This window comes from Solea solea, chromosome 7 (assembly GCF_958295425.1).
Source record: "Solea solea chromosome 7, fSolSol10.1, whole genome shotgun sequence".
Lineage (NCBI taxonomy): Eukaryota > Metazoa > Chordata > Actinopteri > Pleuronectiformes > Soleidae > Solea > Solea solea.
Genome location: NC_081140.1, coordinates 7,052,950 through 7,067,423, shown reverse-complemented (window position 1 = coordinate 7,067,423; position 14,474 = coordinate 7,052,950). Strand labels below are relative to the sequence as shown.

Below are 14,474 nucleotides of genomic sequence, written 5' to 3'. Positions count from 1 at the left end.
ACTTACAGTTGAGTATTGCAAACATAATCTCACGTGTTGTTCAGTCACTAATGAGTAAATTCCTCACTGTGTTTAAGGGCAGGGTGTTTCATTTCCAAATGAAATTTAATGATGGACTGTCTCAAGGCTATGTGAAAACATAGGGAAGAATTATTTCATGCATTTTAAAGCCTTCAGTAAGTGAGATTATATGAAGAGTGATTATTCCCTTCAGCTTGACACACTGCTTACCAACATGTCATTTCTCTTCAGGATAATAGCCAATCTATACTTTCTCTCCCCTCCAGGCTAAGTAGTTAAAGGCTGAGTAGGCTTGTCCAAGCTCATTTCTGTTGCACTGGGAATGTGATATATGGTAGGCCCAACTTACCTTGTGGGGCTTGTGAGCCTTGTGGATATTTCATATTTATTCCATCAACACTGCAGTGGCATATTTAATGAACCTGGAAGTGTAGAGAATGCATATAGTAAAAGAGAATGCTGTGTAATTATCGGGGTCAAAATGGAAACGTTAAACTAGGATGACACTGCCTTGACTTGTCTAGTTTCAGAATCACAGGCATTTTCATAAAATTTAAATAGTGGATTAAAGATAAAGTCAGAGAAATACTTTATTTAAATTATATACTATACATATTCTTTGTTTGCTTGGTAGGTACATTCTTTTTTACATCATTATATATTGATATAATGCTAATGCACTGTGCAAACACATTTTGAGACATTTCTGTGAATGTGTTTTCCCTAAAAATGTTTCTCTGTTTAACAAGTGTTTGTTGTTTTCTGTCCATAAAGAAATAAAAAAATCAACAACAACAACAACAACCCACAATTAACTGGTTTCACTCAAGAGCAAAACTCAATTTTTAGTTATTTTATATTTCTGCTCATATTGTACAGTCTCAATGGCATCACCACTGTAATATTATAAAAAAAAACCTTCACTAGAAAAAAAGAGGTGAGCACTGTTTCTTTGTTTTTGAGTGAAAAAACTATTTGGACTAGTCACTGTAAAATCCAGGGAGGACCCCAAACACTACAGATCACTTTTCAGAAACTGCATTCCAAAAGTGTCTAAAATCACAGGATGCCACAGTGACAGATGGTGGTTCAGTGTGTTGTCACAGGTCGTTACTAAGGGTACGGGAGGCAACTAAATAGACCCTAAACTCAGTTTAAACATAGTGGGGAAACTGACATGAGTACATTGACCCTCATATTACAAGGTTATATACTCAACACTGATGGAGCCACTTCACCTTAAAAACAGAGTTTGAAGAGAAAATCTAACCCTGAAAGGCATCACACAGGCCTATGTTGTAATTACACCGAAATCAAAGAGCTCCGTCTAGATGAACCAAAGTAGAAAGATTTCTTCCAAAGATATGAAGCAAGACATTTACAATGGCCAGAGTGAAGTTTTACTCTCAAAACTACTACAGTAACAGGAAAGAGGAAATGGAGAAGTCAGCATTACTTACTTGGAGAGGGACACTCCTCCAGCTTTCCCAATGAGCTCCTCATGGTGGAGAACAGCATCATTCCAAGGAATGTCAAGGAATTTAAGTAGTGTCTTCATCCATTTTTCAGGATGGAGGACCAACTGTTCATAGTGCACTGGTAAGCATTTATCAGTTGCCTCCAGGCACTGAGTGTACATGGTCTCTATAGCCCGGTTCCACTTTGTCAGGCAGTCCCGGTAGCTGCCAAGATCAAAGCCTGCAATGGTCACCTTCCGTGAGATCATGGAGTGGACTGAAGCCCGCCCATCACGAATCATGAGTACAAACTTGGCATGGGGAAAGATTTTGGCCAGGTAGGCAAGTGACTTCAGGGAAAAAGGGTCCTTGTTGCACAGGAAGTTGGCAGGCTCACCATGTTTGACGATGATTTCCAGCAAAAAAGCCTGCATGGCAGCGTCCAGCACCTCATCCGTCACACCTGCCTCATCCAGGCGCATCTTCTCCCGGCCTGAGCGGCTCCACATCTGCTTCATGGCCAGGATACGTGGGATGACACGGGTTTCCTCTCCACAGCGTACTTCTGGGTGGGCATCCAGCATTGCTCGCATCAGTGTAGTTCCACTTCGCGGCACACCACCGATGAAGATAAGTGGCATGTCTTTGTTGTAAACGAAAGGTGTGCTGAGATTCTGTCCTGTCCGTAAGGTGGTCCTCAAGCTGCCTCCCAGTGCTGACAGAGGCAGGATTCCAACTGACTGGCTGCGCTCCTCGATGCGATGATGGCACTCCATGGCATGGCGGCCCAGGTAGAATACTGTGATTGAGCTGATGACCAGACAGGCCACCAGCAAATTCTGTTTCAGCTTGCCAATCATACTGCAGGCTATAGACAGCACTGGACAATATTTCCCTGGGGGCAATTTAGGGGGTGGGATGGGAAAAAGGAACTGAGAGATAATTTAGGTCCCCACCGTTTACGGTTGTTTGCTGGGAACCAGGCATGGATCAAGCTCCCTGGTGCACAATAGGTGTCGAGTTCCCAGCTCCATGAGACCTGGATTGTGGAACAGAAGACAGAAAAAAAGACATAGTTCATATTACACATCCAGTACAGTTCGCAAAGTTAACAGAAAAACTGAATCAAATGTACCTTTATATAAATAATATAGACATATTAATAAATTAGTGTAGAACACTGAAACTTCAGTGGGTCAGAGGGCGTCAGAGGAGAAGGCAATCTGTAGTCCGTCCAGAGGTCAGATTGCTTTCATGTCGGCTCAGGAATGTGACCACGTGCTTCCTTAAACCACCTACAAATACAAGCATAATCCCTAACTTTAACCATAACCAGTTAATGACTAAACGTAACCTTATCATAACCACAATTCAAATTTTAGTCTTGAAATTAATCAGTTCATCAAAAATGAGGTTCTGTCTCATTAGGACCAGGTTCTGGTCTCCATGACTACTGGTCTTGACAAGATCAGTGTTTATGCCATAAAAGATCCTGAAGAGGAAACAGGGAGATTAAAGTTATTCGAGTAAAAAGTCCATTCAATTACTAATAATAACTAAAGATGGACTAATCTCAACCTGGAAACCAGGCTGAAATATCAGTGTTTCTGATCCTGACTCTCATGAAGCTGTTGTGTCGAAGCAGTGGTAGCTTCACTGTCGGTGTGCTTGTTTATTTGCTGTAAATTTGCGCTAATATTTCTTCCTCAAGTATTTCTGTTTGTTTTGAGCCTATTGAATTCATAGTCGGAGGCAGCCCTACTGTCTAAATGTAATCAGGTCACTCAGGACTAGGGCCACAATGATTATGGGATTATTTTGATAATCGATTCATCGGCTTGAGTCTCTTTTCAATAATTAATACAAGCTTTCAGATTTTTCAGCTTCTTAAATGTGAATATTTTCTGGCTTCTTCGCTCCATATAATAAAGACATCATTAAAACTGAATTGTGGTTGGTTTGTGGACAAAGCAAGACATTTGAGAACATCATCAATTCCAGAATACTGATCAACATTATTCAACATTTTCTGACATTTTACGGACCAATTAAGTATTCAATGTATCGAGAAAATAATTGACAGATTAGGATGGATGTTTAGACCAGGTCCAAACGGCATCTTAGAGAAAATATACCATCCAGCCACGCAGTTTGTGTAATACTGCCTCCATAGTGGATTCAACACACCTCTTCACATCTTGTTAACAAAAATGCTTCAGTTAACCTCCATTTGGGAGCTCCTCCATCAAACACTGTATTAAACCCTCCACATTTCTGGATAAACTGTTGTGACAGGCCCAATGAGTTTCAGAATGGACATACATAAGATGTCAAAATAGAGGAACCACTGCAGTTTCTTTAAAATCGACAGGCTTTTTGATCTCTAGAAAGAAATAAAGGAACTATGTGAGAGATGGTAAAGAATTCAGAGCCTACACAAAGATAAATGACTGAGACAATCAGAGGACAAGACACAGTGGAGGTACAAATCTATTCATTTAAGCAAGAATAGTTGGATTTTCCATCTGGCTACACATCAGACTGTCTTTGTAGCATATAAATCATCAGTGATGCCTCCTGCAGTGGGCTGGCAAATAGCTTTTCCTCTGCTGTTGGTGAGTAAAAGCTGAAGGCTTTCTCTGGGGTGACCCTGCAGCCACAGTCAGCCTCCTGAACAAACAGCTTTGTTGGGAGAGGAGTGGGTGACAGATGAGGCCACAGTAGCTTGGTTTATGGTAATGCTTTACTTGAAAACCACATACTTATCTGGGTGTGAGTTTATTACCAAGTTAACCTGACCTGGATTGCCAAAAGACAATTCAACCAGGTCATTTTAAATTATGGTTTGGGCTTATAAGAGACTTCATAATCTCACCGAAAATATGGCTGCAAATGGAAAAACAGATCTCAGACCACTTAACAAAAGATTTACCTATTGTCTGAACACACTGGTCCATTTATTAGGATCATCCATCCTTAGTTGTGCAGATATCTTAGTCTAGAACAAAGTAATGACAGACAGACATGCCTTCTCTGTGGCTTTTATTCGAATTTAATAAATTAGGCAATGCCAGTTTTGTATAATCGTTGTTATTTTTATGCCCATTACCAATTAGAGTCCCACTCATTCGGACTATGTTGCGCTGCTATTGCTAAATGAGCCATGTTGCTGCTGTTGCTTTAAAGCAAACACCCTTCACTGCTACCTCATTGTTTAACAAGCTAGGAGCATTTCACAACAAAACATTACTGCTAATCTTTGCATTAGCCTCCCTGTGAGAGGGAGCTTGTTCCAGACTAAGCTTCAGATGAATGCTCCAATAATTCCCTCTGCTCTATGCCTTGGGAATGAAACAAAAAAATATGTAGAAGGATTCGTACAATAAAGCATCTGACAATGTTTATTTCTTCCTTTCTTTTCATGCGGCTTTGCTTTACTTGTCAGCCCACCCACGCAATCTCACCACTGTGTTCGCTTCTTAGTGACTCAGTGTTAACAGGAGGGGGATGTCACAAAGCGTTCCAGGCTGCCAACACCTCAGGTCTAGTATGAGACGACAGGATTGCCATTTCACCAAGACTGCTACCACTGCCCTTGAGCATAGTTCACACTACACAGATATCGGCTTAATAATTCGGTCACAATGACATTGACAAGTAGCAGCTAATCGGCATGTGATCGGCATTCACTCTGTGAAATACGTAAAGATGAAAGAAAAAAAAAAAGACCTAGTCATAGTGAAACTCATTCAGGAATACACTGGTTTACTAGAGATACAGAGAAGAATGATGTTGGACGATGTCAAAAAAGGGTTAACATGAATCACAGAGAGCACTTCTATAAGTTCAGTAGTCAACCTGTAGACAGGAAACTGAGAAACTGAAACCCTTTGTCACTTTCTGTGACCACAATTCAGAGCTCCTCCTAGTGAAAGTTTGTCACTCAACCACAATCTGTGAATTCGCAATGACTATAGAGAATCACCAAGACTGCTCTGCGACAACAAGCTGCTCCTGGTAAAAACATGTCACAAGTGTGAACTCAGCAACTGCACAGATTCCCAATCACAGAACAGCACATGGTACTAGTGTGGTGTGCATAATTATGCTTTAACGCTCTATAGTAAAGTGAACCGACAGTGCACCACAGCAATATCAATATCAATCTAAAATTTAGATATTAGATAAAAGTTAAATATTAATAATATACTAACTTTTAGTCCAGTCACAAAAACACAGGAAATGTCTACAGGTCAATCTCTGAACTTTTGATCGCTGTGTACAAAATGTTTCACTTTCTGATAACCCAGTGTTGCATTGCTGTGATTCCACACAGACTCAGAATCTGGTAAATGCTGGAAATCACAAAATACAAAAGTGCACTTTACTGAGGAGAAGTAAAGTGCAGTCAGTACGTCTTAGTAGGTCTTTTTTTTTTTTTTTTTTTTTTTACAAAATATGTACAGGTTATCTCATTATGTATGAAAATCATTTACCCAATAAGGAAAGGAAAACTGTCAGAAATGAGTAGATACAGTTTCTTCAGAGGTGAAGCCTTATGCATGGCTGTGGTTGAGATTCAGACCAGTGTCGTGTTACACCTTACACCAGGGCTGAAATGTGTTTGTGTTAAATTAATTGCTGCTCTTCTCTCCTGTTACGGACACTGTATCCTCCTTGCAGCGCATTTCTCCCATTGATCTGTTGGGGAAAAGCAGTTGAGGCTGATGTTGTTCTCCACGGAGCAACAGTGATACCCAACCACATCAAACGTTAATAACAAGGGTGGCACCTGGTGTTATGTGTGAGGTGAGAGTTTTGTGGGTCCATTTCCATCATGTTGAAAAGGTCAACCACGTCGTTTTGGATGAACAATAACTCTCCTATAAGAACACAATGTAACGGACAATGTATACTTCCTCTATCTCCTGTTTTGAAAGACAGTGTGACCTTGAGATCTTCCTCTTTTATGTGAAACCATGACATCAGCACTAATAAAGCTGTAGAACATTGTTACTATAACAGAAATCTACAGCTTCGTTGTACAGCTACATGTTCCAATATTAATTCTGTCTAATAAAGGATCATTTGCTTTTTATGCAGAGTCCAATGTATGTATAAAAATAACTAAAGTATTCAAAATAAGACATGTGACCACACAGCCATTTGGAGCAGCACACTGCAATGCAACACACACAAGACCTGCATCACCATTCTGCAGCAGGAGAAGAGAGCAGAGCTGCTTTTGTGTTACCAGAATAAACACTGGCACTATCTTCCTACACTGAATGACTACCATTAAAATACTCAACACATCTGTCCATTCTTTCCACACAGTCCAGCTGAGGCATCGATGGCAAAGCAGGTGTTTACTACAGATGCTGGTGAGCAGGGAAGGAAGGAAATGAAAGTTGACAACGATAAATATGAATGTGCTGCTTTAGCAAGGATATATTATTTGGGTACAATAATGCAATAATTACTGATAGCAATAGAGTTTTTTTCAAACATTTAATATATATTCAATTTAAATATATATTGTACAAACACACTTATGATATAACGTATATATAGTCACTTTGAATGTTTTACCTCAGATGAAACAGTTTGTAACTGATTAACTGGTTTCTTCAACTTTCAATCAGGAGAAAGAAAATGTATCTTCAATTATCTGCTCTTCAGATTATCAATATTAGCATATTTTTTAATTTTGTCCAGCCCATCAAACAAATATGACACTTGGTACATGTCAGTAGCTTCCATGTAAACACGTGAATAGGCAATAACTGTGTAGCCAACTACTGACAGCCTTCACTGCGATACAAGTTGGAATTAGATACCCATTATTTGAATGGATGAATGTCAACTTTGATGTTAAGCACTTTAAATACTCGTCAAAACCAAAAAAATAACAAGGTAGTCCACTTAACTTACAATGTTCCAGAGAAACAGAGTGGCCACTCCTCGTCTCCAACTGTCAACCTTTTACAGACAAACAAGTACAAGTTATGAGGCTTCCGATCTCATAAGCTTCCACACAACTGCAAGAACCATCAACAGGTCATGGCCATTGCCCTGCCTGTGACCTCTGCCCCTGAGGCTCAGTCATATTATTCCCCAATGAGTGAACCCCTCATACTCTAGCTGGACTGTATAACAGATATAAGACTCATTTCAGCAGGCATAATGCAGCCTGGAGACATGCGCTTAAAACATGACTACATCTAAACATCAGATGAGCAGCACAAATGGTCTTAAAAACACAAAAAAAAATCATAGACCCAATGAGTTAGACAGTGCACTCATTAGAGCTGTAGTGTGCAGTCAGTATTGGCAAACAGTCCTATATGCATCTGAACATCCTGTCTCAGTGTAGTCAGCACAATCAATTTCAATATCCCCTGTGAAAGCAAAGAAACACTCTAATAAATCAACTTCACCTGGTACAGCAGACCACTCAGCAACTGCATATACAACAATGAATGGCACTACTAATCAGTAAAGTGACAAGCTGAGAATCACAGATGAGTCAATCTGCTTGTGACAAGACGTGGGTGTTCTAGGCGGAGCTGAATCTGTGTACGTAAGTGCTACTGGTCGACATCAATTTGTGGGACAAACGCAACACCACGGCTATCAGTGTTGTTATCTCAGAAGACATGTCAAATGAAGTTAACATGTAGGTACGAACCTCAGTTTGCTTGCTCGGAAAGTCTGGTTTGTTTGGGTAGCTGTGAATGTGCAACCGAACTCTGATGCGCACCAAAGAAGCGAACTCTGGTCCGCCTAAAATATAAGTCCTGGTTCGCTGTGAGTGAACCAAATTCAGGAAGAGGACTACAATGCAGGGCACTGTTAGTAAACACAACCAAGGCATATGCGCATGTAGAACGATAGCCGGGAGAAATGGCTGAGCCCACTGTTGCAGTGTATGTGTCATATGTTCACATAAAACGATAAGATTTGATGCAGCTCCATATTTTGCTCTTATGTGGCGGAAACAGAAGTTGTCCTGCATTAACCAATAGATGAGTGAGTTTTCTTGTTCATTGTTTGTCTTGTCTTCTCCTTCAGTAATTCTTGATGTAACGCCGCCTCATGCAAGGAGGGGAATACGTCATTCAAAAGGTTCGGTTCGTTTCACTTGAGTGTAAAAGTGTGAAAGCAAACTGGGACCGGCTGAATGTTGCAACCCCCAATCGTACAGAGTCTAGCGGACTATTAGGTTTGAAAACGACCTTACACAGCAGAGGATGCACATTAACCAAAGGACAAATATAATTAGCAAGTAAAGAAGTAAAAATGCCCAAGGTAAAGCAAACTGAAAAGGCCTCTGAGCTGCACCTTCACTGGGACATACTGCTGTGACTCAGGCAGAGGAAAGAGCAGCTTCAGCCATGACGCTACTGCTTGTGGAGTACTACTCTTCACATTCATCCAACAGTGCTGAAAACAGACATACAATAGAAATATTTCTTCCATGACAGATTCTCTCCTTTGGTTACAAACCTCAGTGACTGGTGGGAAGCGAACCATGTTTCCTGTAGTGAATTGGGTTAATATCTGTGTATCACACCGAGATGACACTCACATCTGAGTCAGAATTTAAACTGCAGCCGGACTTGACGACAGGCACGAGCGTCTATTTCAAGCAACAGCCTCATTGTTTATTGGGTTAACATAAGTCATGTGCCACTAATGTACAATGTTTCAAGTTTTGACAAAGAAATATAAATGTATTACTATTATTATCATCATTATTATAATAATAATAATAGTAATAATAATATCAAATATTGTTATTAACTAATTCAACTAACGGTTAAAAAAGTTAATTACAAGTACAAGTACACAAAATTAGCATGCTAAAAAGCCATCCCAGGTTTGTTTCATGCCATAGTAACTCAATAAGCGATAATGGGTCACTGCAGAGTCAAGTCTGACCTAGGGCCGTCACTGTAAAGGAATTTAAAGGAACGTTAAAGTGATTTAGAGTGGCTTAATAGCCAGTTTGCGACATGCGGCACTATAAGACACTATTTTCAGTGGCAAAGAAAGAAGTTATGGTAGTAGACATACACATTATATGACAAGTGTTTCAGAGATGAGTTAGGGATCCTAACTGTTCTTGGCTATCAAAGCTTATGCTGTCAGTTGTGCAAGGAGCTGTCTAAACTAGTGTTATTTAAAGAAATGGCAGACTCAACAAGTAAACATTCCTATGTCTTTTTTGTTGTTGTTCTTTAATTATTATTAACAAAAGCATAACAACTTCAATTCAATTTTCAATTAAATCAGAGGACAGCCAGTGTAAATAAGACCTACCCAATGTAAACATCATGCTACCTCACAAACAAAATACACACACTGCTGTGTTTGTTTAACTAAGCTAAGCTTTTGTGCAATCAGCTACAGTGGTTGGGAAACACTAAAAGTGCGTGTGTGACACAGTTTCATATCTACGTTCTGATTTGGGGTTGGAACTTCACAGAGAGTGCGTAGATTGCTAAACTGTGAGGTTGTTGTGCATTAATGAGGGCTTGCAAGCATCCTTTTCTCCGTAGTAACCTTCAGCATACATCCAGACTCAGTTTTTCTATTATGTAATTGAGTTGCCTGGAGCCAACCCAAGGACTCAATTATTAGAAGGCAGGTAATTCATTAAAAATTGCAGCTGTCAATCAAGATGTTTCAGCTTGTGTGTTGTTTGGTCCATGGTCTATCTATGTCTATGTCTATGTGTGTGTCTATCTATTTTTTTTTTTTGTAATTTGTGTGAAGCAACAGCATTACTCAAACTATGTTCCTACAATGCAATGCATTGTTCTAAAAGCTTTTGTGAATAAACAGCAACCAAGTCTTGTGGGTAGTTCTAGAATTTAGACCCATCCCCTATGACAAGTTTAGAAAAAATTTAAACTTGTGATCTTAAAATTAAATATAATAGGATACTGACATAGTAGTCATCATCAAGATGACTGCAATACATGATCGACAAGAGTTTCACGTCTGGGTTCAGTTAAAATGTTTGGGGAGAAAAGGAGAAACCCAGAAAAACAATTCTGGATGCAGCATCCCGTTCCACTTTGCTACTATACAATAGGTCCACTCTTTCCCTCCACACAAAGAAGACACATCAAGTCACCAAGGAAACGTGGCCAGTGTGTGTGGGTGGTCACAGAACCTGCTGAGTAAGAACTCGGCTGTTCCTGGACACTGCTCATGAACAGCCATTTTTCTTGTTTCCCATCAATAAGGATTTGACTGCATATGTCACATTAATGACTACCTATCAAGGTAGGTAAAATGAAGAAAACAACCTATCTGCAAGCTGTCAACCTTGTTCTATTTGTGGAGGTTTGATGAGTATAGGCCCCCGCATCAGGAAGTCCTTGAGTAGCATTCTCTTTTTGGAGGGATCCAATGAATATGGGCCTTGATCTCCAGTTGAAACCTTGGCTGGCCGCAGCAATGAGACAGCTGTTTGAGTCTGTGTAATAACTGTGATGCAGTGCTGCATGTTCTTTTCAGGCAAGGAAATGAGAGTGTAAGTGAGCTGGAGTCCAGCACTGATCCAGCACTGCAGCTGTGGAAGCCAATCCACTGAGAAATACTGTGAATTCAACTGCATGAGAGTATTTTTCCCTTCAGACCACCTGCACAGAGCAGATGTGCTCCTGCCACCACCACAATACAAGTCCATGCCTCTCTTTGCACACTGGAAACTTCCCCCCCCCCCACTTTAAGACAACTGATACAAAGCGTTTTCTTTTACACACGAGCCAAGTATTTACAATATTTACTTAAAATACTAACAAGCAATTATCATGTCACTGAACAATTTGGGATGTTGCAGTTATAAAAAGTAACACTATTATGTGAAAATAATAGAGTAGAAATATATATATATATATATATATATATATATATATATATATATATATATATACACACACACACACACACACACACATATATAGCATATATAAAAACACATTATACAAGTAATATGCACTAAATTTATAGCACATTTTTATGTGCACATTTTATAGCACATATATACATGTGTGTACATACACACATATATATATATATATATAGATCTAACCATGGAAATGCAACAATTAATCGATTAGTACCGTAATCAACTACTAAATTAATTGCCAGCAATGTTGATATACGATTAATCAGCACGGATGCATTGATTCAATATTTGTATCAGTATCGGTCCTGATATTGAAGAAAATCGGGTAGATCGGGTATCGATGACAATGGGCCAATCCATAGCGGCCGATCTATTCAGTCTAATTCTATGCTGTGCGCTGTGAGTGTCGTTGTGCGCAAGCAACGTGCCATGTGGAAGCCCACATTGTTTTCAAAATGAAGCGAGTTAGAGGATCAATTAGCTGGAAATTTTTCACACTACCTCAGCCAACAAACTCGAATCAGCTACTTGCAATACCTGCGCAGTAAATGTTCCGAGGGACGGTGGTAAAACTTCAGGTTATAAACACAACCAACTTAATCAAGCACCTACAGAAATTTCACTCCAGAGAGCATGCAGAGTTCATTAAGCTGAATAAACAAAAAGATATTAGAGAAGATAAAAGCTGTCAAAGCTCTGAGTTTCACTACAGATATCTGGAGCTGTGACGTTTCCCCCGTGTCACTTTTAAATTTAACAGCACGCTGGATGAGAGTTAATGAATGACTCACTAATTGCACTGACTGAACCATTTCAAAGAGGTTTTGTGCCTGTCTATTTTTACATGTTGTTTGACCAAGCTAGAGAAGCTATTGGTTTTATTGGTTTATTCGGGTGCTTTTGTGTTGGATGTTAAAATCATTTTTGTACTAGACCATTAACAAAGAACTGACTGTTTATTTTGAATGTCTATCAAGCTTGTAAAGCTATTGGTTGATTTAAGATTGCTGTACTGGTGCACTGTTATTAAATAAATAAGTATTTCAGGACATTTATCTGTTTATATGGTTTTTTTTTTTTAAATAGGAAAGAAATGTTGAAGTCAAGTCTGATGTTGCCTTGCAGAAAAGAATGATCCCAGTCTTTTCCACACAATGAGACATACCGTTCGGTATGGGCCAATTCTAAACCTCAGATATCTGTATCGGTATTGGAGGTGAAAAAGTGGATCGGTGAATCCCTGTTAATCAGTTCTGTGATTGTGCATGTTCAGATTTCTTTGCTCTGTGACATTAAAAAAAAAAAAAAACCTTTGTGTTGTAATGTAATGTCATGTCATGTCAACTAATCCACTAATCAAGAAAATAATGGACAGGTTAATGGATAATGAAAATAATAATTGGTAGTACGACTGGAAAATTATTGAAAATAATGATTATCACAATATAATATTCTTTAAAAGAAAGATTGCAGTGATTTGTAGCCAATTATGTTCAGGCATTATGCAAACACACTTTGACATTGAATGTTTTACCATAGATGTTTCTGTGTTTTCTGCCCACAGACGTTTTACCTGTCTGACAAAATATCAAAACTATTTTATCATACTGATGTTTTGGCTCTACTGTTGTATGTGGAAATGTAACGTGTCACTATAACATCCTCTTTGGCATGAGCTCGACCACTGTGACGACCTAAGTCTGCGGGAGTAAGACTGCATTCACAGGCCAGAACAGTCACACCGTCACATTAGACCACATTAGTCCACATTAGAGGAACCCTCAGACCAAAGTAGTTAAATACTGTAGTTGAATCAGAGTCAGGAAAAGAGTATATGTCATTGTAAGTTAACTTAATGTTATTCTGTGTTTAACTGCATCACTAAACCTGCACATTTAACTAAAAATGTTAGGAGCTAATAAATAATAATCACCGTCATTAGTATTAGTGTGATTACCATTAAAGCACTAAATCAAAATGTACCATGACCGGAGTCATTTGGAAGGAAAAGGTCGGTTGAGGACACGTTAGAAGTTGAATTCCTCTAAAATGTCGCGTCTCCAGTGGAAGAGTTACATCTTTAAGATGATGAAAAATGTCTTGCTATTATCTTCGAGATACGATGGTGGATAAACGGAGCAGATTTGTGTCGGACAGGCACCGAGGGCGGCACGTAACGGTGCTATCTGTCAACACACATTATGATACGGAGTAGATTCATGTGAAACGGGCTCCACTGGTGTGTTTTTCTATGAGCCTCGTACATTTCACAGCCTTCACTGCCAACATGCCCAACACCAGCAATTACATAACAGTCACTAAAAAAGGAGGAGTAGCTGTGTCCAAGCTAAAAAAAAAACAACAGAAAACGACGAATTGGGCTTTTCCAACAGAGTCGTGCCACAACGTACGTTCACAGTCGCTGCTCCTGGGCTAAAGGGAAGGAGAGGAACATTGCAACAGAACCACAGCGTGAAAAAAACCTACCCACTGCTGCTGATGCGGCGCAGGAGACTCGGGTTTCTCGGTGAAAAAACTTCCAGGGAAACCAGTGCGAGCGCCCGGGCAGTCCCGCCGTCCTCCACACTTACTTTCCGGGCATTTTCTCTGCACATTCACGGCGTCAGTTTCACTGAGGGCAGGCTTGTTGAGCTCCTTTCACGTACGGTCTGTGGTGATAACGATATGAAGCAGACGGCTACAACTTAATGCTCTCCGGTGATGAAAGACGTGCTGTGATTGGTCCAGATTCAGAGGGCGTTGTGTGTCGGAGATGCTGATTGGTCCATACGGCTTTGGGCGGAACAACATTAGATTTAAAAGCACAGTACATTCAGGTTCGCTATGTAACATTCAATTAAATCATCACCTCTGGAGATATTGATTTTAATTAAAACGTTATGCAAATAAATAATTTCGACTCGGTGATTTGTTAAAGCTATACCATCAGAGTTCAGAGAAACCATCAAGTAAACAAATCCTTTTGTAGACATCAGGAAAGAACACCCGTTTTGTTTCCATTTTCCACGAATTGAAGTAAAAGATGATTGATTTCTTGCGTATATGCAAAC

At 39.6% G+C, this 14,474-nt stretch overlaps 1 protein-coding gene across 3 annotated transcripts in view; it reads right to left on the bottom strand.

Moving 5' to 3' along the window:
• Nucleotides 1-14,095, bottom strand: part of tpst1 (tyrosylprotein sulfotransferase 1) — a 37,372-nt gene extending 23,277 nt beyond the window's left edge. Inside the window, exons 1-2 of one of the 3 annotated variants that reach the window (XM_058634068.1) lie at nt 13,895-14,095; nt 1,482-2,517 (exon numbers count right to left, since the gene is read on the bottom strand). In XM_058634068.1, the coding sequence (XP_058490051.1) occupies nt 1,482-2,338 (857 nt within the window). In that variant the 5' untranslated portion in view covers nt 2,339-2,517; nt 13,895-14,095. Of the gene's footprint in view, nt 1-1,481; nt 2,518-13,890 lie in introns of all 3 variants that reach the window. The other 2 variants (XM_058634067.1, XM_058634069.1) reach the window with 2 other exon arrangements.
• Between the last annotated feature and the right edge of the window lie 379 nt (nt 14,096-14,474).